At 41.2% G+C, this 26809-nt stretch overlaps 1 protein-coding gene across 5 annotated transcripts in view; it reads left to right on the forward strand.

The window, feature by feature from the left end:
• LOC112256346 (follistatin-related protein 5) overlaps window positions 1-24780 on the forward strand; it is a 167503-nt gene extending 142723 nt beyond the window's left edge. For all 5 annotated transcript variants that reach the window (XM_024429520.2, XM_024429522.2, XM_024429521.2 and 2 more), the window contains 6 exons: window positions 1822-1848; window positions 2194-2312; window positions 5146-5295; window positions 7767-7874; window positions 8447-8571; window positions 22281-24780. In XM_024429520.2, the coding sequence (XP_024285288.1) occupies window positions 1822-1848; window positions 2194-2312; window positions 5146-5295; window positions 7767-7874; window positions 8447-8571; window positions 22281-22983 (1232 nt within the window). In that variant the 3' untranslated portion in view covers window positions 22984-24780. The remainder of the gene's footprint in view (window positions 1-1821; window positions 1849-2193; window positions 2313-5145; window positions 5296-7766; window positions 7875-8446; window positions 8572-22280) is intronic.
• Window positions 24781-26809: the final 2029 nt, after the last annotated feature.

Consider the following 26809-nt stretch of genomic DNA (forward strand, 5'->3'; position numbering starts at 1 on the left):
AACAACTGACACACACAGCAGACACAACGTGCCAATGTTGCCAGGCGACTCAATCCCAAACACAGGCTGATAAATCCAATGAATCACAGTGGGAGAAGAATAAAGAGAGGAAGACGCCCAGGGTGATTGTGTTTGCGAAGCGTATTTTCATTTGCATCTGCCGACCTAGCTAAGTTGGGGATGCCTGGCATCACCTGTTAATTCACTCAGTAAGTCTGCTAGCTGCGATGTCAGGATGTTCCAATCCACAGGCACTGTGCCCAAATTTTGCAGCTGTGTGCCCTTGTAAGCAGAGCAAGTTTGTGTTGTAACCTTGCTGGTGGGAAGGTGCAGTTATGTGGAGTCCCGGCATAGTGAACCCCGCCGGCGCAGAAAGGGGCGCCTAGCTGTTTTATAATATGGATGACGAATATGATTTATGTGCCCCTTGTATGTTTTAGAACGAGCGCAATCTTTCTGCCCTGTGATGAATAGCATCATATTAATGCGTTATTGGAAAAGACTTGGGCGCCAAGACCTCATCTCATAGCCTTCCGCCTTCCTCCATTTTAACCAGCAGTACCAATTTGGCGCTTTTTCGAACACCACCAGAAACTGGAACAACTCAGTGTTCCCCTGCCACTCCCCTTTTTCTTTCCACGCTCGTCTTTAATCTACAGCAGTTCTCTGTGTAACTTGAACTCAGTTCTTTTAAACGAGACCAAAAATGTATGCACGAGCGCAAGGGAGTGGGACTTGACACAGCACTTTTGAAAGATGAGGCTAACAGGTCTGTTTTGCCACGACCAAAGCAATGGCACAACTGCTTTGGTAGCTATTTGTATTGATCTTTCTCTACTCTCTCCGCACACCAGAAGAGAGGGTGAGAGAATGAGCAGCATCAAAAGAGGGAAAGATTAGAATTGGAGCTGAATTGGGGCCCAAGATTGGTTTGCCAACAGCCAGGAAAATGGAAGATGGAATGGAAACAGGGGGTTGTGGGATGGATGAACGATAGGAGAAGGTCGTCGTGCTTATACGGTGGGAAAATCAGGATTTTTAAAACAAAATGGGTCTGTTATTTGCATTTTGCTCCTGAATAGCAAATCGAACATTTTCCTGTGATAGGCCGATCTCACTCTGAGTGTTCATCTATTTTTGTGGCGAAATGAGCACGTCTTTTTAAGAGGCATATCATTCTCAACTCAAAAGGCTCTGAGGGCTTTGCAGGGTTGTAATTCCAGGTCATGCATTACATTTGCTTGGTTGGTATGCAGCTCAAGTTTCCAATTTCATGTAATTAGTTGTCTCAAAGTGAATTTAATGACAATTACGGCATTTTTAGTTAGGCAAAACATGTGGCCCATTTAATGACCTGTGGAACTCATCTACGCTGGAGACATATGTAGACTTTTAATGATAACTCTAGTAATAACTAATACATAAAACATATACTAATTGACAGATAATTACCTGAGGCGTACCTGTATTTTATTCAATGTCTCCCATTTGCATGTGGTACATGCTTTGGCGGTATAAAACACAAAGGGCTTTTTTAGGTGGGCTAACAACAAAACAGTAACAAACAAATGCTTTTTGTTCGTATGTATTTACAATATACCATCTGGATTGTGTCTCACCCTGAAGTGTTTGTTATTCAATTATTCTAAAACAGAGGGTTTCTATTGATTGGTTGTTGCAATAAGTATCAAAGAGACGGTTTTCTTCAAAACAGACATTTTGTTTTGTCTAAATCGGTATGTGAATTCTTACAAAGGGATAACCATTAATTCCACACTAATGCACTCTCTTTTGTCTTTCTTTTCTTGTCATCCCGTTCAGTGGCAAACATTCTGTGGAGAGAGGAAGGTATGTTGGTATTTAAACTATTTGCTGACTCCCACGTTGTACAGTAGATTACTATAACATGTTATAAAGTCGATAAAATGATTTTGATTGGCACAATTTCAATTGACATGTCAAGCTGCCCTCATATAGACACCGTACATTTGTTTGTATAATGTCCGTTTCTAACGAACATCTAATAACAGGGTCCGTTTTCAGTTATATTGAAGTAGCTAATTTACCCACCTACTCAACTGTTACATTTGAACGGTGCTGTACATCGTGCTCCATGCCATTTAACATAGTAGTTTGTTGTTAACCTTGTAATAAAACCTGTCTGACTTGTAACAAGGTTGCATTTCTCGCCAGGTCTTGGAATTGCCAATATGTTCTATGTGTTTTACGAGGATGGTATCAAAGTCATCCAGCCAGTGGCATGTGAGATCCAGAGACACATAAAGCCCAGTGAGAAACTACTGGGACTTCAGGTGAGACGTCTTCCACAAGAGAAACACATCCAGTACATGTAGCATTGTAGGGCTACTGCTAGCAGTTTAGCTGTTAGTTAATTAGCATTATTAGCTTAAGGACCAACCACCTAGAAGTACGATTCCTTCAGGTGAAATGCCTTCTAACAGAAACACTTCCTCTTCGTGTATCACTGTGCTTGGTATAGAGGGCTAGCCTAACAAATTAGCTTTAGCTAGCTGTTAGCTAAACAGTGTTCATGTAATTAGCTTAGGACCGACCACATGCTTCGGTATTATCAACACTTTGATAATTATTTGTGTATTTCACATTTGATCTTGCAAACCTGTCACAATCTTTTATTCAATGAAATGGTTGCGTCTCATAACAAATGGGGAGTTGATTGTCTCTCTTGTTGTCACTACTGTTTCTCATATATTTGATTAAGTGAAAGATCATGCACTTCTGGAGGGTTTGTCAACTCCCAAAAGTCTCTCTCTCAAGTCAGGCTCCTCGTTGAATTGCCGTTTTGACGTCGAAATGGTTCTCACTCTCTGCTGCGTCTTCCATTTTGAACCGGCGTATTATTCAAAGCCGGTCGCTGATAGATGCCCCTCAGATTTACACATGTACTCAAATGGGTGCATTCCTCCTTTCTACCTTTCACCAAAGAGCCAATGTTTATTGGACAGCTGTTATGTGCGAAGGCGAGCCATGAATGCACAACGATCAGGCCCCAAGCTCCTCGGAGAGACGACATCTGTATTAAGATATCAATAACGGGGAACTCTATGGCAGCAGCACAAGCTCTGTCTACGAAGAATTTTGTGTGAGTATGTGTGTGGCGTGTCTGTGTGGGTACTACTGGACAGAGAGGATGACTTTCAGAGGGAGGCGAAGATAGACTACTGTTGATTTGCCAGTGTATCAAGCCCATTCTGGAAATGGCGCTCACATCTCACATTCTTGATTGATCATTCATGGTAATGACCCAATAATTAATTATTCTTAAGCGTTATATGGGAGTCTTACTGTGATACACATGCCAGCTGAAGAAGTGATGCTGTTCAAAATTCAGTGGCGAGGCAGATACATTTCCTGAGGCAGGAAGCAAGGGGGGCTAAAGAACAGGGATGTTTAGGTTGAAGGATTGTGTTTGTCGTGTCCAAGGCTAAGAACTAGTCCTGCTCATACCACAAAATCAAATATGATCTTGGTATGTTACAGAGCCCAAATTGTCCTCACCCGACAACCTTTCCAGCATGTTTTCTATACTTCTAAAGCTTTCCATTCGATCCAAGGGCAATGTTGGTAGAAAATAACACAAGTTTTTCTTCTGCCTACCTGACTAGGGTTTCGCACATGCCCAGTTGCGACTTACTGCAGTGTTGTCTACAGGAGGGTAGAGGTAGAGTCTCTGAGGTATTCAGTCTCCAGATGGCTTCTGCTTTGATAAAGTGGCAGAAATTAAAAAATATGATTACATCCCAGAGTTTTAATAGTTTCCTTTACAAACACATCCATGAAAATGGAACTTTGTTTATCTCGTTGACTGCCAATTCTGGGATTTAAAGTAAAAGGTCTAACAGCTACAGTTGCCATGTGATGACACAAATATGAGCACCCACATGAACAGAAGCCTTGAATTACGTATAGTATTGGCATGATACATTGGCAAATCAACAGTAGATTATCTTCGCCTCCCTCTGAAAGTCATCCTCTCTGTCCAGTAGTACCCACACACAAACCAACAGCCACAGACACGCCACACACACGCACGCACACACACACAAAATCCGCCATTCACAGTCTCCGCTGGATGTCAGAGTTAAGGTTTCACACCTCTTCCCCGAGAGTATGGGGCCCGCAGCGGTGTGGCGATGTGTGACTTCTACCCCCCCCCTGTGACAGTAGGACGCGAGTGAGTTCGTCCTCGGCACAAACCAGGCCATGAGGCCTCAAACAAATCTTCCCTTAGTTCAAGAACAGAGAACAGACGCTGGGCTGAGCCAGGCTCACAGGCCACGGGAGGGGACAGGGAGCGAAGAAAGAGACATAGCAGGGGATAGAAGGACAGAGCATACTATGGTAGAAATACTATAGTATTCACTGTAGTGTTTTTGCAGACTTTATTGGAGTATTCACTGTAGTATTTTGAGCACTATTGTAGTATTTACTATAGTATACTGTACTAGTAAAACAAAAGTGTAGTATATACTTAAGTAAGTAAGTATACTGTAGTATTTACTGTAGTGTTATTGATGACTACTTTTTTTGTGGACTGTAGTATAATGTAGTATTTACTATAGTATTTTTGCAGATATTACTGTAGTATTATTATCTTGTATATAGAAGTAGAGTCTTTCTCCTTCAGGAAACCTACTGGAGAAATATTAAAAGACCATTTTCTATAGTATTGTAGAGTATACTACAAAATTCTATAGTAAGTACATGATTGAGGGATACTACAGTGTGTAGTATAGTATTCTACAGTATACTACAGTTGACTATAGAATTCTATAGTAAGTATTGTAGTATTCTATAGGGAAGTAGTATTTTTTTCATGTGGGCAGGATGCCAACGTTAGCCAGGTTGAGGGTTGTGGATATAGGGTTTCAGAGTGTAGGACCGTAGTGGATTGCACACGGGCAATAGGGAGATTGTGTGTGTGTGTGTGTGTTCATGTTGCTGTTGGGATAAGAGAGACTTGGACTTGGAGTTAGCTGATAAGGGAATGACTCGAAGACAACAAAGGGGAAGAAAGGAGATAAAGATAATTTGTTTTTTAATGTGTCATTTTGATAAATGTTGCACAATACATGTATTAACTGTGTGTGTGTGTTTTATTTTCAGGCTGAGGTTTGCCCCAAGTCAATGGGGGAGGTCAAGCAGAAGTGTGTGTGGTCATCAGCAGTTAACGTGAAGGACAAGTTTATTTATGTCACACAGCCAACCTTGGCCAGAGTGCTTGTGGTCGACATCACGTCTCAGAAGGTTGTCCAGGTAATTTCGGCCACAAAAATTGGATAATCAAGATCCGCTTCCCCTTTTGGACAGGTCCTGCTGTGGAGTGTTATGAGTTCCGGTATGCAGTAAACACAATAACGAACCATACATACGGCATCCATTAGGAAGACTCTTAGTTGTCATACGAAACAACACATGTCCAGTAATAGGCTACAGTACACAGCAATGGGTGTAATGTTGTATTGTTTAAAATAAATAGCTATTCTGCCTTTTTCATATCTGCACTCATTCTCCTTCACTCTGAGTTAATATTGTATTTTTCCAAGCCTCGACTCGGAAGGACCTGGAATATTTCTTTTACATTTTCAATGACATTTTTGATCTGCACTTTTTTGAATCTGGAACCATTCATAAAGCAAATGTTGTTTTTCTGAACATCATTGAAGAAATTACGAAGTTGATGAGTCTGAGAGGCTTACACTATTCACTACAGCTGACAATAATTTAGCACTCTAGCTATTCTGGTCAAGGGATGGACACAGACTTTTTCACAAACCCCCAGTTGAGTCAGACTTCATTTAGATACAAATGCACTGAACTTTAGCAACTCAATTATTTTCTGTGATGTAGATTTGGATTTTGTTGTTTCCAATGTCTTTTCCATCAACCAACCTCTGTAAGGTCTTTGTATGGCTTCTTCAAAAAAAATTGTGAAAGCTGTTCCCGTTGCTCAGATAGATACAGATGATTGTGTTACGTACTTCACCTCCTTTTACAGCCAGTATATAAGCTTATCAGTGGTAGTGGAGGGTAAACTCACATAACCGTTGTTTACGCGCTTTTTAAATTTACACACGCAGAAAAATTCCTTGAAAACGTAGAGAGTTACTTTATTCACCGCGAACGGCGATCAGTGTTTACCCACCTATTCTTTCTTTTTTTTTTTTACCAATGTTGACCATGACATCGCAAAAAAGAATGTCGGCCTGACATCATTGCAGTTTTGCCTGCTGGGAATGGTTAACCCCATGATGAACCAAAAGGCTCCAACGTTCTTACAGTAGGAGAGTACCTTGAGCAGAGCAGGCTGTGTATGTGCCGGGTTAAAAAGGTTTGTGCGTCTCGGAGTAAAAGGACTCCGCATGGGGGCCGCATGGGGGCCAATTTCTGCTGCTGAAGGCTCCCTAGGGTCAAACCGGTAGTCAGGTTGTTGCGCTGGCGACCATCACAGGCTCATTATTGGGTCACCTGGAGGCTTGGCTTCATTACTCTAGATGAGCTGACGCTAATTAGCCACCTGATCCTCGCTCAGCTCTACCAAGGAAAGGAAAAAGGGGGTGGGGGGGGGGTAATTTGGGTGTCTCAGTTTATTTACTCATCTTCTCTTTTCGCTTTCAAAATTGAGTTGTACTTTATATTGACTGTCCTGCCACTGTATTGTATGGATCATCCATCAACTTTACCGTTTTGTATTTAAATAGAACATCAGCGTACTGGATTGATTCGGTCTAATTCATAGCATATCCACTGTCACAGACACAGATTAGGTACATGTGAATATGGATGGAATTAATACTGTCAAGTCCTCGAGAGGCGGAAGTTGCCCGGAGAAGAACAACAACAATGTCCACACCTATTCCATCTGATTACTACATGCTCAGAGATGAGTCATGACTCAACACATCTCTCATATCTCCTTGTACCATAAATCCCCTCGAGTTGTTTACTCTCACAGTAATACCATACACTTTAACATGAAACCAGCCAGGTAAAATGCTCCATTAAGATTTTTACGGGGAGGAAAAAAAACACCACTTCACCTTCCTTCAGCTTGTTTTGGTGTCTGCTCTAATTTACCAGAAAGAAAGAAAATAATTGCTTTTTGTGCCAAGCTAGGTGTAAAAAGCTGTGTTGTTGTGTTGTTTTTCTCACTGTGTGTTTTCTACTGTCAATCCGCACCCGAGTGGACATAATGCATGAGTGCCACACACATGACTCATCCGTCGGAGCCGGGCTGGAACACATCGTAGCCAGGTGTCAAGGAATGGATACGGATTGAAAGCAATTACTTCGGTGTTGTCGAGCAATTGCCCTGTCACCACTCGATTTGAGAAGCCGCTCCACGTCCAAACACCTCATACATAAAAAAGGTTGAGCCTCCCCTTTGTCTCGTTCAAAAGGGAAAACTTGACTCTTCCTGTCAAATCCAATGCATTAGCGAACGGGGAAAGTTGTGATATGCACCGCGCCGAGCGTCAAAGGGCATATCTGTCTAAGAACCGTGTTGAATGGTCCTGATTTGCCCTTTAAGTGCAGACCTGTCTTCAAATAGTTGTGCTTTCCTCAAGCTGCGCTTGATTGCGCTTGCCTGATGTGATGGAACCAATGGAAAAGTCCCAAAAGTGCAAACCCTGTCCACCTGGCACTCCAGGAAGACTAAAGCAAATGATCGGACTGGGTAAGTAGAGTGTGCTATTTAAGGTTTGTTTTTGTGTGTGTGCTCTCAGACGGTGAGCACAGACCCCTACCCGGTGAAGCTGCACTATGACAAATCCCATGACCAGGTGTGGGTCCTCAGCTGGGGAGACATGGAGAGAAACTTTCCTACTTTGCAGGTAACTGTTTGACATCACACTGAAATGCACCATATAGAGTAGTGTTACGTGTTTGTCTTGATACTAATGATCTATACAAGTGGGTCTATGTATGTGAAATAAGCAATATTTAGTTTAAAGATGTACTATTTTATGTGTTATGATATGGCATAAAAAACACTTGTGTTGTGACATTTTCGGAACGCTACTATGCATTACTAAGCATTATTATTCTCCCAATGGGATACATTATCAACTATCAATCCAAGTTTGGTCAACAACCCTTTCCCAAATGGCACAGTACTAGGTGTCCTTTTCTGTTTCAAGTTCAATACAAGTTATTAGCCTGCACGGCTTTTGGATTGTTAGGAGGTTCCAGTCTCTCCAGTGCATTGTGGCATAATTAAGGCTAGCCTTTCCTGTATGTGCACACTGGTACAAACGCACACAGAGGACCTCTCCTCCCAGTGTGAGTTCATGTCAGAAGCGATGCAGGAGGCAAACACAGTGAATAATTCACGAGGGCTGTGTTAAATATCTCCCCCCATCTTCTCCTCCTTTCCCCTCCTCCCCCTCTCCTGGTGTGGTGCTAGGTGATCAATCAGGCCAGCGGGAGTGTGTCCCACCATACCGTCCACACCCAGCCGGTTGGCAGACGCTTTGATAGAGTGGAGGATTTCTTCATTCCTGCCGCCAGCCTCATCATTAATCACATCAGGTACGTCAGTGTCGGTATGTGTGTGAGAAAGAGAGTCAGAGTGTGTTCGTTTGTGGGTGGGTGGTTGTGTGTGTGTGCGCGAGAGAGTCAGTGTGTTTGAGTGTGAATTTAAATACAGACACCCCCCTCCTCGGACCACGCCCTCCTGCCTTCTGAAAAGCAGGGGGAGGTGAGTTTACTGACCCACTGCTCGTCAGCAACATATGCAGAGCAGATCGATTTGGTGCCTGAGCTTTTGATGGGCACTCACCGAGATTCAGTCCCGAGCTGCTGACACACTGAGGCTTAACTTGATACAGAAGGCCTAGCACAATACCAAACGCTTAGCTGGAGTTGAAGTTGTGGAGAAAGCCAAGTGCCAAGCTGGATGTATCTGGGATTTAAGGATGTTAACAGACTCCCGGAGAGTTGCATTCGCAAGCCCTAGTTTTAATTAGGTCGACTAAGACTTGTCTGATAGGGTTGCTAAAAAAACATGGAAGGTACTGAGAATGTACAATACCGGTCAAAAATCTTAGAACACCGACTCAATTAAAGGGTTTTTCTTTATTTGTACTATTTTCTACATTGTAGAATAATAGTAAAGACATCAAAACTATGAAATAACACACATGGAATAATGTAGTAACCAAAAAAGTTTTAAACAAATCCAAATATACTTTATATTTGAGATTATTCAAATCGCCACCCTTTGCCTTGATGACAGCTTTGCACTCTCTTGGCATTCTCTCAACCAGCAGTCACCTGGAATGCATTTCAATTAACAGGTGTGTATGGCCCAACGCAGGAGATGAGAAGCAGGTACAGGGAGTGAACCATTTAATACAGATGGACATGCAACGGAACAGGGACAGCGTCTGGACATAAACACGACATGACAAACAATGCTGCGACCGGGAACAACACAGAGGAGCAGACATATATGCAGAGGCAATCAACAAAGTGAGGGAGTCCATGTGAGTCCAATGAGCGCAGCTCCGCGTAATGATGGCAACAGATGCGTATGATGATGGGTAAGGAGGGGGAGCGAGAGCAGGGTATGACAGTACCCCCCCCCAGCCGGATGGGCCGGCTGAAGCATGACGTGGGATGAGAACCTGTCGAGCCAACCGAGGCATGGAAAGCTCTCGAGCCAGCTATGAAGTGACAGCCCAATGAGCCAGCTTAGGCATTGGCGGCGGAATCCAAGCCCGACGTCAACAACAAAACAAGAAAACTCATGGACCGGCTGAGGCATCCGGGACCGACGCGCCGGCTGAAGCATGACGTGGGATGGGAACCTGCCGAGCCAATCTGGGCAACCTCTCCAGCCAGCTAGGGCATGACAGCCCGAGGAGCCAGCTTAGGCACCCCCGGTTTCATCGGCGGCAGCCCCCAGGTCCGACGTCACCAACAAAACAAAACCCTAAAAAACTCCCTGTAAAGGCCCAACGCAGGAGATGAGAAGCAGGTACAGGGAGTGACCCATTTAATACAGACGGACATGCAACGGAACAGGGACAGCATATGGACATAAACACGACACAACAAACAATGCTGCTACCGGGAACAACACAGAGGAGCAGACATAATATATACAGTACTGTGCAAAAGTTTTAGGCAGGTGTGAAAAAAATGCTGTAAAGTAAGAATGCTTTCAGAAATAGACATGTTAATATATTATATTTATCAATTAACTTAATGCAAAGTGAGTGAACAGAAGAAAAATCTACATCAAATAATTGGTGTGACCACCCATTCAAAACAGCATGAATTCTTCTAGGTACACTTAGGTACACTTAAACCAAACAGGTGCTAATGATCATCAATTCAATATGTAGGTGGAATGTGCGTGTGGAAATTTGAAATGGACGTTATGGAACTCCCTTGTGTGTTTCGCCATTAAATGTGGCGAATTATACATTTTCATCTGTTGGCCATCCAGTAGCCTATTAATGTATATGCCATTGTAGGCTATGGTAGGCTACCATTTGATACAATAAATATGTTGAAATGACTATTTCACTTGAGTCATTGCTACTCAAATTGTGTGGCTTGTGTAGCCTACCTTGAGCTGACAAACTAATTTAATAAATACTCCGTAACTTCAGTGTATTGTTGTGGCCTTGTATTATTATGGAATAATAATAATAATAATAATAAATTATAATAATAATTTATTCAATGGGAAGTTGTCAAAGCTCTATCGAAATTGTCAATTAGTTATTATACCACATTAGAGAGACGTAACAGTCAGTCAGATGAGGATACAGATCAAGATAATCAATGGCATGTTGTTGACAAGCATATACAGTTCATATTCATATTATTCATATTTAATTTAGTGATTGAAATTACGACCTCATTCTCAAATCGCCTCGCTATTCATGTTGAATAAATTAGTTTGTTAATTTGAACTAAGCAAGCTGCTAAATTGCTCAGTTTACATAATGCTTACATTTCAGATAGTCTTCAGGCTGCTAAATAAGATGTAGGCCTATCAGGGGCTATAGCCTCCTTGCATCTAAGTGCACTCAGGCTATCCGGAAGGCCAATGTTAGTTACTTTAAGGAGCTGTTCTCTCTCTGTGTGTCTAACCCCAAGAAGTTCTGGAAAACGGTTAAAGACCTGGAGAATAAACCCTTCTCCTCACAGCTGCCCATGTCCCTTAATGTTGATGATGTGGTTGTTACTGACAAGGAGCACATGGCTGAGCTCTTTAATCACCACTTCATTAAGTCAGGATTCCTATTTGACTCTTGCCCATCCAACATTTCCTCATCTCCCACCCTTTCTAATGCGCCTATCCCCAAATGTTTTTTCCCTCTTTTTCCCTGCCCCGCTACAAAGTTTCTCCCTGCAGGCAGTCACTGAGTCCAAGGTGCTACAGGAGCTCCTTAAACTTGACCCCCCAAAAACATTGGGGTCAGATGGTTTAGACCCTTTCTTCTTTAAGGTCGCTGCCCTTATCATCTCCAACCCTTTTAACCTGTCTCTCCTTTCTGGGGAGGTTCCCATTGCTTGGAAGGCAGCCACGGTTCGTCCTTTATTTAAAGGGGAGATACATTTTTATTAGATTTTTTATTTAACCTTTATTTAACTAGACAGGTCAGTTAAGAACAAATTCTTATTTACAATGACGGCCTACCTTTTACCCCAGCTGCCAGACTAAACCTGATGCAGATGACCATCCTACCCATGCTGGCATGGGAAGACATAATATATAGATCGGCAGGTAATGGTGCTCTCGAGAGGCTATATGTTCTTTGCCATTCGGCCATCAGATTTGCCACCAACGCTTCTTATAGGACACTTCACTGCACTCTATACTCCTCTGTTAACCTCTGTTAACCTCTCTGGGATTTGTGGGAAGCTAGCGTCCCACCTCAACAACAGCCAGTGAAATTGCAGGGCGCCAAATTCAAACAACAGAAATCTCATAATTAAAATTCCTCAAACATACAAGTATTATACACTATTTTAAAGATAAACTTCTTGTTAATTCAACCAGTGTCCAATTTCAAAAAGGCTTTACGGCACACCATGTGATTATGAAAGGACAGCGCCTAGCCACAAAAAAATATATAGAAATTTTTCAGCCAAGGAGAGGGCTCACAAAAGTCAGAAATAGCTATTTAAATTAATCACTAACATTTGACGAGCTTCATCTGGTGGCACTCCCAGGACTCCATGTTACACAATACATTTTCGATTTGTTCATAAAGTCCCTCTTTATGTCCAAAAACCTCAGTTTAAATTGGCGCGTTATGTTCAGTAATGCATTGTCTCAAATAACAGTCTTAAAGATAAACTTCTTGTTAATCCAGCCACTGTGTCAGATTTCAAGAAGGCTTTACGGCAAAAGCAAACCATACTATTATCTGAGGATAGCACCCCATCAAACAAACACAGACAATCATATTTCATCCCGCCAGGTGCGACACAAAACTCAGAAATAACGATATAATTCATGGCTTACCTTTGAAGATCTTCTTTTGTTGGCACTCCAATATGTCCCATAAACATCACAAATGGTCCTTTTGTTCGATTAATTCCGTCGTTATATCTCCAAAATGTAAATTTATTTGGCGCGTTTGATCCAGAAAAACTCAGATTCCAACTCGCGCAATATGACTACAAAATATCTCAGAAATTACCTGTAATCTTTGTCCAAACATTTCAAACAACTTTCCTAATACAACTTTAGATCTTTTTTAACGTAAATAATCGATAACATTTAAGACGGGATAAACTGTGTTCAATACCGGAGGAAAACAACGTGGAGCTTGCTTTCAGATCACGCTCCTCTATCAAACAGTACACTTCACTCGACCCTCATTCTGAACAGGGCTACTTCTTCATTACACAAAGGAAAAACATCTACCAATTTCTAAAGACTGTTGACATCCAGTGGAAGCGATAGGAACTGCAAGCAACTGCCTAGATTCCCATTGAAAACCCATTGAAAAGAGAGTGATCTCAAATAAAAAAATCCTGGTTGGTTTGTCCTCGGGGTTTCGCCTGCCAAATAAGTTCTGTTATACTCACAGACATCATTCAAACAGTTTTAGAAACTGTGTTTTCTATCCAAATCCACCAATTATATGAATATCCTAGCTTCTGGGCCTGAGAAACAGGCAGTTTACTTTGGGCATGCTTTTCATCCGGACGTGAAAGTCACTTTACCCCACCTACATGTACAAATTACCTCGACTAACCTGTTCCTCCTCACATTGACTCAGTACTGGTACCCCCTGTATATAGCCTTGTGTTACTTTTTATTAAATTTTTTACTTTAGTTTACTAAGTAAATATTTTCCTATCTCTTTCTTGAACTGCATTGTTGGTTAAGGGCTTATAAGTAAGCATTTCACGGCAAGCATTACACCTGTTGTATTCGGCGCATGTGACATACGATTTGATTTGTTTCTTGCTCAGAGATTTTGAGATCCTCTGTCCGAATTTCATCACTCAAACTCTCCTGTCGGATTTATCTATAGTTATGCGCATGCGCAAAAGGTAATTTATTTACAATTATATATGAGGTTCGAGCCCTGAATGCTGATTGGCTAAAAGCCATGGTATATCAGACCATGGGTATGACAAAAATAACTTTTTTCTGTTGTAATTACGTTGGTAACCAGTTTAAGCAATAAGGCACCCTGGGAGTTTGTGGTATACGGCCAATATACCACGACTAACAGCTGTATCCAGGCACTCCGCATTGTGTCATGCTTAAGAACAGCCCATTTGACATATACCATAACCCTTATACATAGCCTTATTGCTTAATTATAACAGTCAAATGAGTTAAACCGACATCCATTGATGGAAAATGATCTGGCTAGTTTAATAAGAGTGAATTATCTTTTCTTTTGAGACATATTCAAATATGTTTATTACTTCATGTCATAGTTTGCAATAATTATTATTTTGATGAAAATCGAATTTTGCTTCTAACTTCGCTACGTCGATATTCCTTCTTAATTGGCTTGATAATGTTATGGAAAAAAGGTTTATTGTATGAATGTCTACATGGAATCTACATTTATTCCACAAATATACTTTAATCTATGACCATTCATTTTGCCCTAGGTGTACTTAATTGAACCTCAATTGATAGGTAGGCAGACTGCCACCCTTTAGGTCAAACCATGCCCACTCTGGATAGCTCAAACTCAATCAAGCGCACTTATTGATAGCTTTTCGTGCGTAATAACTCCCTTAGCCTCAGGCAAGATCAATCCATTGTGGATGTGCCCAACAACTCCACCAAACCAATATGCGGTCAGTGCACCTCATAGCCCAAAACAGGAGTCTCAGTGCACTGAACATCACAATATACAAAGGCTTTGGAGGCTTTTAGATTTATCAGGAAAAACGATCCAGGGGCTTTGGGGAGCTGCGAATCAATGCCAAGGATATGGCATTGTGCACAAGGACTTTTTAAACACCCTATTCCTTTGAAACGTCTGATAACGCAGCTTAAAAGAGCCCTTGATTGTGCTCTTAGGGCGCAAACATCTATTGAATGTTTTTGCTGACTCTATTATAGAGGTCTTGGACTTAAATTCCGGTCCAATCTTTTGTACTGTTGTTTCTACCTCGCTTGGTGGGGAGTCGACAGTGGTGAACGTTTTGCTGGCTGTGTTGTATGTCATGTTTTTACACTTCTGTCAGTGACTGGACGATGGAAAATACGAGTAGACCTTACAGTGTTCATATGGATTTGAACATGGACGTATACAGTCCTTAGCCTTCCTTCATTTTACAGTAAGTAAGTGCCGCCATTCTTACATAAACATGGACCTTTGTCTATAACTCATCTATATCTTACAGTATTTCAAAGCAGCATAAATGCATTTGGCAGATCAGCCGAGCAGTACACTAGTAAGGTTTAGACCAATGATATCTAGGATGTAAACTCTGAAAGCTTCAACAGGCCTTTGTAGTTTTAGCAGTAGGGTTATTGCAGTGTGCACGATACTGAAAGCTGGCTTATACATCAGCAAGTCAATACAATGCATGAAGTGTGAGAACATTATTTAAAATGTGATTTTAATTTTCATGTTGGAGGATGGTTTAACATAAATGGGATATGGACTTGATGATACATTCAATAACCCGTACATAACACATTCATAAGTAGTGTGCGCAATCATTTCTTACATGCTTATGTCAAGCACCGCAAGTTGATGCTTTCATTATGTTACAGTTCTGAAATGATGCATTTGTGGTGGTAGACAGAAGCATTTCATCTATGTTCATGTCAAATCAAATCAAATTGTATCAGTCACATGCTCCGAATACATCAGTAAAATGCTTACTTATGAGCCCCTAACCAACAATACAGTTTATAAAAAAAATAAGAATAGGAAAATAAAAGTAACAAGTAATTGAAGAGCAGCAGTAAAATAACACAACAGCGAGACTATATACAGGGGGGGTACCGGTACATCTGTCGGGGCACCAGTTAGTTGAGGTAATATGTACATGTGGGTAGAGTTATTAAAGTGACTATGCATAGATGATAGCAACAGAGAGTAGCAGTGGTGTAAAAGAGGGGTGGGGGCAATGCAAATAGTCTGGGTGGCCATTTGATTAGATGTTCAGGAGTCTTATGGCTCGGGGGTAGAAGCTGTTTAGAAGCCTCTTGGACATAGACTTGGTGCTCCGGTACCACTTGCCGTGTGGTAGCAGAGAAAACAGTCTATGACTTGGGTGGCTGGAGTCTTTGACAACTTTTAGGGCCTTCCTTTGACACCGCCTGGTATAGAGGTCCTGGATGGCAGAAAACTTGACCCCAGTGATGTACTGTGGCGTACGCACTATCTTCCGTAGTGCCTTGCGGTCGGAGGAGGAACAGTTGCCATACCAGGCAGTGATGCAACCAGTCAGGATGCTCTCAATGGTGCATCTGTATAAACTTTTGAGGATCTGAGGACCCATGCCAAATCTTTTCAGTCTCCTGAGGGGAAATAGGTTTTGTCGTGCCCTCTTCACGACTGTCTCGGTGTGCTTGGACCATGTTTTTTTTTTTTTTTAAATTTGGAGGGAGGGAGGGAGGGTCAGCTTAATATTGCGGAAAGAATGTTACTTCCAATGTAGTTGTCTGCATCATTTCCAATCGACAATATTTTTTGGGTAAATATATCCATACACGCATGCATACATATACACATATATACATACACATGCCTATATAGACATACTGTACATACTTTTTTAAAGAATATACCTTTATAAGAATATACCTTTATTATTATTCCCCGCAAACCCTATCACCGATCCCCAAATTGGAGTAAGCTAATAAACACTTCTGCTTTTACCTTCAATTTATACATGTTATACCCATTTTACAGACACAGTCTACTTTACAATAGTTCTCTCTTGTTTGTTCTTAGTCCTTCCTCTATTTCTGATGTCCATCCAGTTTGACTTCTATTTGTAACTATGCTATTTCACAAAAGTTCCGAACCTATATACATTTTACAGATCCCGTATGCTTTACATTGTTTATCTTGTTATTAGTCCCACCCTTCAGCTCCATTCAACCCCTCCCATCTATCTCTCAACATCATCCATGTTGAGGATTTCAGATTTCTATTTGCCATATATTTTTCAATTGTGCTTCACAAAATAATTGAACCTTCCCATTCTCATAGATTCTACAGATTGTAAATTAAAAATATATATTTTTGCTAAAATAATTATTATATTATTGATTGATTGACTATGGCTTTTCAAATCAACCAGTATTGCTATCTGTAGCGTTAGTTCTAGGCAAATGTTGCAATTCTTCAGCCATTCCTGGACCTGTGACCAAAAACGAGCTACATATGGACAATGCCAAAATAAATGATCTAATGACTGCCTCCTCACAGCAGAATCTGCAGAGCTGTGTGCTTGGACCATGTTAGTTTATTGGTGATGTGGACACCAAGGAACTTGAAACGCTCAACCTGCTCCAGTACAGCCCCGTCAATGAGAATGGGGGTGTGCTCGGTCCTCCTTTTCCTGTAGTCCACAATCATCTCTTTTGTTTTGATCATGTTGAGGGAGAGGTTGCTGTCCTGGGACCACACGGTCAGGTCTCTGACCTCCTCCCTATAGGCTGACTCGCTGTCGGTGATCACTGTTGTGTCATCGGCAAACTTAATGATGGTGTTGGAGTCGTGCCTGGCCGTGCAGTCATGAGTGAACAGGGAGTACAGGAGGGGACTGAGCACGCACCCTGAGGAGCCCCTGTGTTGAGGATCAGTGTGGTGGATGTGTTGTTACCTACCCTTACCACCTGGGGGCAGCCCCTCAGGAAGTCCAGGATCCAGGTGCAGAGGGAGGTGTTTTGTCCCAGGGTCCCTAGCTTATTGATGAGCTTTGAGGGCAATATGGTGTTGAACGCTGAGCTGTAGTCAATGAATAGCATTCTCACATAGGTGTTCCTTTTGTCCAGGTGGGAAAGGGCAGTGTGGGGTGCAATAGAGATTGCTTCATCTGTGGATCTCAGACAGGGAGGGGTTGAAAACGTCAGTGAAGACACTTGCCAGTTGGTCAGCAAATGTGAGTACAAGTCCTGGTAATCCGTCTGGCCTTGCGGCCTTGTGAATGTTGACCCGTTAAAAGGTCTTACATCGGCTGCGGAGAGCGTGATCACACAGAACACAGAACTGCTGATGCTCTCATGCATGTTTCAGTGTTACTTGCATCGTAGCAAGCATAGAAGATATTTATCTCATCTGGTACGCTCGTGTCACTGTGCAGCTCTCGGCTGTGCTTACCTTTAGTCTGTAATAGTTTGCAAGCCCTGCCACAACCAACGAGCGTCGGAGCCGGTGTAGTATGATTCGATCTTAGTCCTGTATTGACGCTTTGCCTGTTCGTCGCAGGTCATAGTGGGTTTTCTTATAAGCTTCCGGGTTAGATTTCTGCTCCTTGAAAGTGGCAGCTCTACCCTTTAGCTCAGTGAGAATCTTGCCTGTTAATCCATGACTTCTGGTTGGTGCATGTCAATGCACTTATTGATGAATCCAGTTACTGATGTGATGTACTACTCAATGCCATCAGAAGAATCCTGGAACATATTCCAGTCTGTGCTAGCAAAACAGTCCTGTAGTTTAGCATCTGCTTCTTCTGACCAATTTTTTATAGACCAAGTCACTGGTGCTTCCTGCTTAAATGTTTTGCTTGTAAGCAGGAATCAGGAGGATAGAATTATGGTCAGATTTGCCAAATGGAGGGCGAGGGAGAGCTTTGTACGCGTCTCTGTGTGTGTTGTAAAGGTGGTCTAGAGTTTTTTTTTCTCTGGTTGCACATTTAACATGCTGATAGAAATGAGGTAAAATGGATTTAAGTTTCCTTGCATTAAAGTCCCCGGCCACTAGGGGCGCCGTCTCTGGATGAGCGTTTTCCTGTTTGCTTATGACGGTATACAGCTCATTGATTGCAGATTTAGTGCCAGCATCGGTCTGTGGTAATATGTAGACAGCTACGAAAAATACAGATGAAAACTCTCTAGGTAGATATTGTGGTCTACAGCTTATCATGAGATACTCTACCTCGGGCGAGCAAAACCTAAAGACTTCCTTAGATATCATATATCAGCTGTTGTTTACAAACATACATAGGCTGCTGCCCCGTGTCTTACCAGAGACTGCTGTTCTATCCTGCCGATAGAGTGTATAACCCGCCAGCTGTATGTTATTAATGTCTTCGTTCAGCCACAACTCAGTGAAACATAAGATATTCCAGTTTTTAATGTCCCGTTGGTAGGATATACGTGCTTTCAGTTCATCCCATTTATTTTCCAGCGATTGAACGTTGGCAAACAGTACGGATGGCAAAGGCAGATTAGCCACTCGTCGCCTGATCCTCACAAGGCACCCTGGTCTCTTTCCGCAAAATCTTAGTTTCTTTGACAGGGAATGAGGGCCTGTTCAGGTGTTTGTAGTATATCCTTCCGGTTCGACTCATTTAAGAAAAATGATTTGTCCAATTCGAGGTGAGTAATCGCTGTTCTGATGTCCAGAAGCTCTTTTCGGTCATAAGAGGTGGTAGCAGCAACATTATGTACAAAATAAGTTACAAATGTGAAAAAAATAACAAAATAGCACTGTTGGTTAAGAGCCAATAAAACAGCAGCCATCCTCTCCGGCGCCATCTTTACATCATTTATGCAGAAGCATACAGTACATTTTTGGACTGTGCTCGCTTGAACAGGAAGGTGGCGCGGCGGTCCTTCGTTGTCAAATTTAGTCATCAAAGTCTGACATTCTCTGGATTTATGCTGCATATAAAACAACTGACAACTCTGAAAAAAACAAGGTCTAATCATGATGATGTTATTGATCTTCAGATCGTAGCTCTAGAAAAAGTCCGGATTTACAATTCCGAGTTGGATGATGTTCAAAACGTATTTTCCCAGTCGCGGCACAAATCATCCTTCATTGGCCAATGTTGAATGTTTATCATTTTAAACTTGGAAAAGAGCCCCTTAATTGCAGATTTGGGACCATACAGCCACTGTCACTGATTCCTTCCAAACCACTCATTGTTGAATTTGCGATTTCCAACTTGTTGTGTAATGTTTATGTCCAATGGCTGATGAGCACCAATACGTTTTATCTACAATTTCCTTCATTATTTCTATCACTATGACAAGGATTTGCCAGTACATTGTCGACTTCATGATGATGACTGCTAGCTAAGATTTTGAAAGGGTGATGTTGACATGATCAGTCCAATGAAAGCTACTGTACATATATCGTGATTTGACGCCATTCTATCTGTGGCCAATGATCTTGAGCCTTCTTAGATGGGCTCTTCTAATGTGGCAGCACCCAAACTCTATGGCAGCACCCAAGGGGCTAGAATTTTCAAAGTCTACTGTTAGACTTGGTGGTGACGTAGAGTGTCCCCATGAGTGACAGAACACTGAGCCAATCACGGCGCAATGCTCCATATTTTTCTGCTGGCTTGCCCCACCACCACAGAAAGCACTGAGCTAGGCTGAACACCTTCATTTTGGAGCTGCCTTACTCAAGAAAACAAAACAGAGACCATGTTTGTATTGCGGCTTTATCAACTCAATGATATATATATATATATATATTTTTTCTTTACTTTGTTTGCAAACTTTACAAGCAAAGCCAGCCCAGATGATACTTTTACTGTTCATAGACAATGTATTCATGCCAAAATAACAAGCAAAACAGGCAAGCTCAAAATTGTGAGGCTTAAAACAGGTCCCACCTGCCCTGAATGATGGGTCACCACTGAATTTAACAAATAAATATTCAACCAAATGAATTGTTTAAGTCGTTTCGCCTATTACAGAGAAAACATCCTTGTTTTCCTCTGTTTACTAATTGAGTTCAGGTGGACCAGAAAAGCTAACTCCTGCCTTATTATAAAGTATGCAAGAAAAACTACAACAAAGTATACAGCTCATAACTCAACACACAAGTGTTACTTTTCACATAATTGCACAGTATTTATAAAAATCTGTATAGTGTACCGATAAAGGGAGGCACGCTGAAAACAAAACAACAAAAGGCAACTCGCAATTTATATTTTGCTCAATGTGTTTACAAGCAAAGCCAGCCCAGATTACACTTTTTCTGTTCATAGAGAACGCAAACAAGCCCATATTTATTTTTCTAACAAACTTCAGCACTACTCGTTTTTTAGAAAAAATAAGGCTGAAGGCAAAATTGTCATATTGACCTTCATATATCAAGTACTCTGCTTTGTATCACTGTAGATGTGCTCCATTCACTGATCTGTCTTAATGTACACATTTGTAGAGAGTAGGGACATTTATCATGGGGAGTAGGGATGTCCTAAAATGTATACCATATAGGTACATTCACATAGCAGTATTTACAGTTGCTTGCACTAACATAGTACTCCTTTCTCCCTATCAGGAGTCCACCCGCAACATCATTTCACTTTCCTTTTTTCTCATTCTCCAATAGATCAAATTATAGTTATTTTCACTAACTGTGTTAGCTTTGAATTAATTTCGCTCCCTGTGGGTGTGCTTTTTTTTTAACTTGAAGGTGCTTGTGTTGGGATCAAAAGCTCCCTGGGAAGAAATCCTGTGGGTTTCGAACATTCTAGAAACTCACAATTACACAAAATCCAAGAGTATTTATATAACAAAAGATAAAAGACCATGGTAATGGACCATGCAGACCCTCCGATTTCATGACCCAATGCAGCACCTAGTAAACGTCCACGATCAGTCCCATTGATGTCCAAGTCCCCAGCCCTAACGCCTCAAATGGACGATACAATCTCTGGATCAATGCTTTACTTCACAGTGCTGATAATGTGCTCCATCACTCTCTAACAGTAATTTTCTGTCCACATGAACAGACAGTAGGGGTGTTTAAAATCACATAAAAGAAGACGGATGATACCGAGATTGAAGTGCATGTCAGGATTGATCAGACAGCATTCAGATGTAATTTTGCCATGTCGGCCCCTCACATTCTCCCTCCAGTCTTGCATATCAGAATTCGAACGTGTCATTATCACTCCTCTTTAGATTTTTGATGTATAATATAGTATTTTCAATGATTAATATGCCCATGGAAATCTATTACTGTGAAGCATAGGGCAGACGATTTCAACTCAGCTTGCTGAGATTGCTCATCTGAGGCGATAAGAAAATGGCCACTGAAATGTGAAAAGACCGTATCCACCCCTCTCTTCTTCTCAAACCAATCCTAAGGCCGTTTCTTTGAGGAACTGAAATACTGTAGCTAAGAGAGTCACACACCCAAGTCAATTCAGAGTATAATAATAGGAGATGGGGATGCAAATGAAAGTCCCTGTCACTGTTAAGATTTTAATCACAGCATGAGCGGGGAAAATGTGCAACTATTCAATAGTCGTGAGGATAACAGACTTCTCTCGAAAATCATATATTTAATTCCACTCTCCACAATTGTAAATGTAACTGTAGTCTTGGTGAAGGTTGGCTTTAATTCTAATGTAGCACCACTATGAATTGTGAAGTCCGGAAGCAAAATCAAATTGATTCAAGTCTGTAGGTGTAATGTGCAACATGAATGAATGACTTAATTAATTAATAAATAAGCATAAAATACATTTTAAAGTATAGATTTTTTGTGTCGACCCTCAACAGTACTTCTAATGGTTTTATATATGTCATAAAAACGTGAACAAGTATACTAACATTCCAAATGTATTTTCTCTCCGTCTAGATTTGGAATCGTCCTCCACAGAAATGAACCGGCGCTCCACAAGATCGACCTGGAGACCACGTCGTCAGGGAAGAACATCAGCCTGCTCAAGTACAACTGCATTCCCAAGTCCCTGGCTTACACCCACCTGGGAGGCTACTACTTCATCAACTGCAGGCCTGATTCCACGGGCGCCACCCAGCCCCAGCTCATCGTAGACAGTGTGACAGACTCCGTGAATGGACACAATGGGGACGTCACCGGCACCCCGTACGTGTCTCCGGACGGTCACTACCTGGTCACAGTGGACGACCGCAACGGCTTGATGAGAATCCAGCAGATCACAGTGCGCGGGGAGATCGGCGAGCCCTTCGACATCCACACCAACCTTCACCTGTCTGATGTGGCCTTCCAGCCGTCGTTCACCGAGGTCCACCAGTACAACGTCTTCGGAAGTTCGGGAAGCCAAACGGACTCTCTATATGTCGAGCTGAGCACAGGCAATGTGAAGATGATCAAGAGTCTGAAGGAGGCCACCAAGACTTCCGATTGGCCGTGGAGCAGTAGAAACCGCGTGATGACCGGCAGTGGACTTTTCGGACAGTACCTCATGACCCCGTCCAGGGAGTCTATTTTCATCCTGGACGGTCGTCTCAACAAGCTCAACTGCGAGATCACCGATGTTGTCAAAGGCAACGTAGTGACGTGGGTTGGCGAGTCGTAGGTCGGTCTGTGTTTAGACTCGTCTTGTGTTATTATTAATGTACAGTTGCACTGAATTTGGTTGCAGATACATCATTTATTGGGTGTGAAGAAAAACATAAGCAATTCTCAAAACCAAAATTCACAGATCAAAATCGTATTGGATGTTGGGAACTTCATTAAAAAAATAGGGAGTGATTTGTTGGCGTTGTTTACTAGCCAAGTTGAAATCTTGGTGGTTCCACAATATCTTCTAGGGGATATCAGTTCAAATTAGACAAATTAGAGTCATATTAGCATTTTTCGATTGCAAGTCTTGCTAATTCAATTCGATGGACGTTTTTTGATAATCACGTCAACTGGCGTCTCGCTAAAAAGAGGGAGAAAATAGGTCTAGACTATCCTCCTCTGTTTTGTCTACTCCCGTTCCATTTTTTTCCTGTGCCTTGAAGGAAAACAAACTCCAAAAGAGGAATTCACATAATTATTCCCATTGCGGCTGCAGATTACACCTTCTTCTCTTTGACCCTCCTTCATGGTGAGAGATGCTCCAAAAATCCATGTTTCTCGTCTTATTTTCATCTCGGACCGACGTGGAGCCCATTCTGGGCTAATTAAAATGAGCTCTTGCTGAGACCCCGTCTCGTTTGAAGTGGAGATAGAGAGATTGAGTTGTCCATTATGATGTAGTGCTGCTTGGTCACCTTTGATCTCTGAGAGTCTTCAACAGAGCTAGTGATTTGAATGTGATTTTGTCCAACAATCCAAGTCTCAATGACAATGTTAATAGATCGATCCGTCTTAATATTTGCGGGATAAATTCATTAAAGTTTCACACTTTGATTCACAAGGTCAATGTGTGTGTGTGTGTGTGTAGAAAAATATTCAAATTTGAAGAATATCCCTGGCCCAAAAGGAGTCATAGTATATAATAGAATGTACTTACATATTGTCAATCAATTTTGGCAAAGTTTAGCAATTGGATATGTATCATTACAGTGAAATAAAGAGGGATTTGTTTAGTTGGAAGTGGATTTGTGCAGTTGTAGAGAATAGAGGCCCTATGAGCTGTGTGGGTCTAAGGATAATATAGAGAGAGACCTTGGTCTATAAGCTTCAAATGTGAGTCACATTTCTTATCAAATGCTACAAGGCAGAACGTAGTTGGATGAATCAGTTGTACCTATGAAACCTGGCAAGTATGTGGCCCGTTGTGCTTAGGACACAAGTTCTTTCCTCGAAGGACACATTCTATGCATTTTCACCATAGCACTCTAACACAAACACAATGAGGAATATGTTAATGTATTATTTTTCAAATCTAATGTTGGACCTCTGGTTGGTTATGGACAGGTCCATTTTATGTTCCCAATTAAGATGATACATTTTTATATAATTTGATGTTTTGTTTTATTTAGTCAATTCAATTTCAATTCATCAAAAAAAACAAAAATATATATCACATTTTGTTTGGTGTTGCCCCTTGATACCCATAGGACTGTACTGATTACCTGTGACTTTACTTCTTGTTTTCTGTATATAGCAGCAGAGTTGACTGAGTTCCTTAACATGGAAGTTTTCATACAGTTTTTGAGGGCTCTGTTCATTATTTTGAATGCATATGCACCCACCTTTCAAGAAACGAAAAGAGCACCATTGTCATCTCGCTATCCTTGACCAAGTACATTGTGATTTCACCTACTGAGACATTGTAGTTTTCATTATAGCCATGTGCTGTTTGTTGATTCATGTGGTTATTATTTATGTAGAGAATACATACTTGACATTTTACCTGACAATAAAGTCTATACTTCCTTTCTGTGGAAAATGTGTTTCAAAAATGGTTTCAGGCCACACTCTACTAACGCCGTTGAAAGACCAGGTTCAACACAGTTCAGAGAAACTTCTTCGGTAATGCTTCTGTTGCTGACAATAGCCTGTGTTTATACCTGGTTCTAACATTTGTCCTTTCTCTTGATATTGTCCACATTCTCACATTTTCAGACAGGTGTAGACAATTAAAAGATGCATTGTGATCTGATTGTGATCAGCTCTTCCTGACCACCTCCAGAGGTAGTCAGGGACCCATTGTAACTGGATATCAATCAAGTGAAAACCGATCTGGATGGTCAAACCATTTAAATCAAAGTTATACCGATCTCTACAATCATTGACAGGTAGCACCATTGACTTATAGCATGCATAATTGTTTTAAAATAAATACATTCATATTATTTTCAAAGAATATCTGTCAAACAATCTGCATACAGGGAGGTAACAGGACATCTGGTCACAATGCGGACACAGTGGATGGATAAGAGACACAATTTACTACCATATGTAGATATAACAGGCTAAAATGTGTGCACAATCAGAATGTGGATAAGATCAGGACAAAGAATGCATGTTAGCACCAGGTATAAATGAGGCTCATGACATTCTGAGAATATGAACATATCTCTGAACTTTCGTGAATGTCATTTTGAAAGAGCTTTGGAAATTTCATTTGAACGACCCCTATATTGATTCAGCAGTTTCTGTCACTCTTACAAAACTAATTCCACACCCAATCGTGTCTGCTTGAGATTAAAGGAGACCCACACAATGTGGGTGTGCTGATACATAACTTATTGATGGGCACTTCACATAACCATGATTTTATTTTTTTAAATGCGATCATCATTAGAAATTGCAATCGCTATTAAAAAATTATGTGTAATAGTCAGTGACGGGGAGTAGTGAACTAGCAATTGAATTACATTTTGCTGTAGCTTGGTGGTAGTTGTACTAAATTCAAATGATGGTTGTGTTTTCAGTATTTAATAATAACTTTTTTGCCATGTAGTGGTGTAGCTAACTTCTGGAATTACTTTTTTGCAAAAATAACAGAAAATATGAGTAAAGTAGGCAAGATTTATTTTCTTTTTCAGGAAGACCAGCATAATTTTCACTTGAAACATAGTTTTTATGATTAATAGACAAATTACACATGATGTTAACATCTGACTCCAGGGTGATCTTTCTTGCAATTTGTAGTCTATGACATTTCAGATTTAGATATGATGATTTTTCTCGAAGTAGTTTGGATGTAGTGAACTACTTTTTCAAAGTAACTATAGTTAAGTAAACTACACTGAACAAAAATAGAAATGCAGCAACATGTAGTGTTGGTCGGGAGACAGACGCAGGAATGCGTAATAGGGCTTTTTATTGTACCCAAATTACGGCGTGCCAACACACGGGGACGAAGACCAGACAAACACTATACAAAACACAGGGTAGAAACCCAAAACAAAAGAGTGAGGAGTACCTCAAATAAATAACACGCACAGTGATTAACACATGGGACGAGACCGGTAATCATCAATGGCACAGAAGCCAAAACACACAGCACAGGTCACATGCACAACAGACATTGTAACAATAATCGTCAGCACAATGGTGAACAAAGGGCATACTTATACAATTACTAATCATTGGGAATGGGGACCAGGTGTGCGTAATGACAGTTCCGGAAGGATCCGTGACATCATGAGCTGAAATAAAAGATCCCATATATTTTCTAAACACACAAAAAGCTTATTGTGCTGGGGATAATAAATGGCCACTCTAAAATGTGCAGTTTTGTCACACAATTTTTGCACACAGATTTCTCAAGCTGTAAGGGAGCACGCAATTGGCATGCTGACTGCATGAATGTCACACAATTTTTGCACACAGATTTCTCAAGCTGTAAGGGAGCACGCAATTGGCATGCTGACTGCATGAATGTCCACCAGAGCTGTTGCCAGAGAATTGAATGTTAATTTCTCTACCATGAGCCGCCTCCAATGTCATTTTTGAGAATT

This window comes from Oncorhynchus tshawytscha, linkage group LG08, assembly GCF_018296145.1.
Source record: "Oncorhynchus tshawytscha isolate Ot180627B linkage group LG08, Otsh_v2.0, whole genome shotgun sequence".
In the NCBI taxonomy this organism is placed as follows: Eukaryota; Metazoa; Chordata; class Actinopteri; order Salmoniformes; family Salmonidae; genus Oncorhynchus; species Oncorhynchus tshawytscha.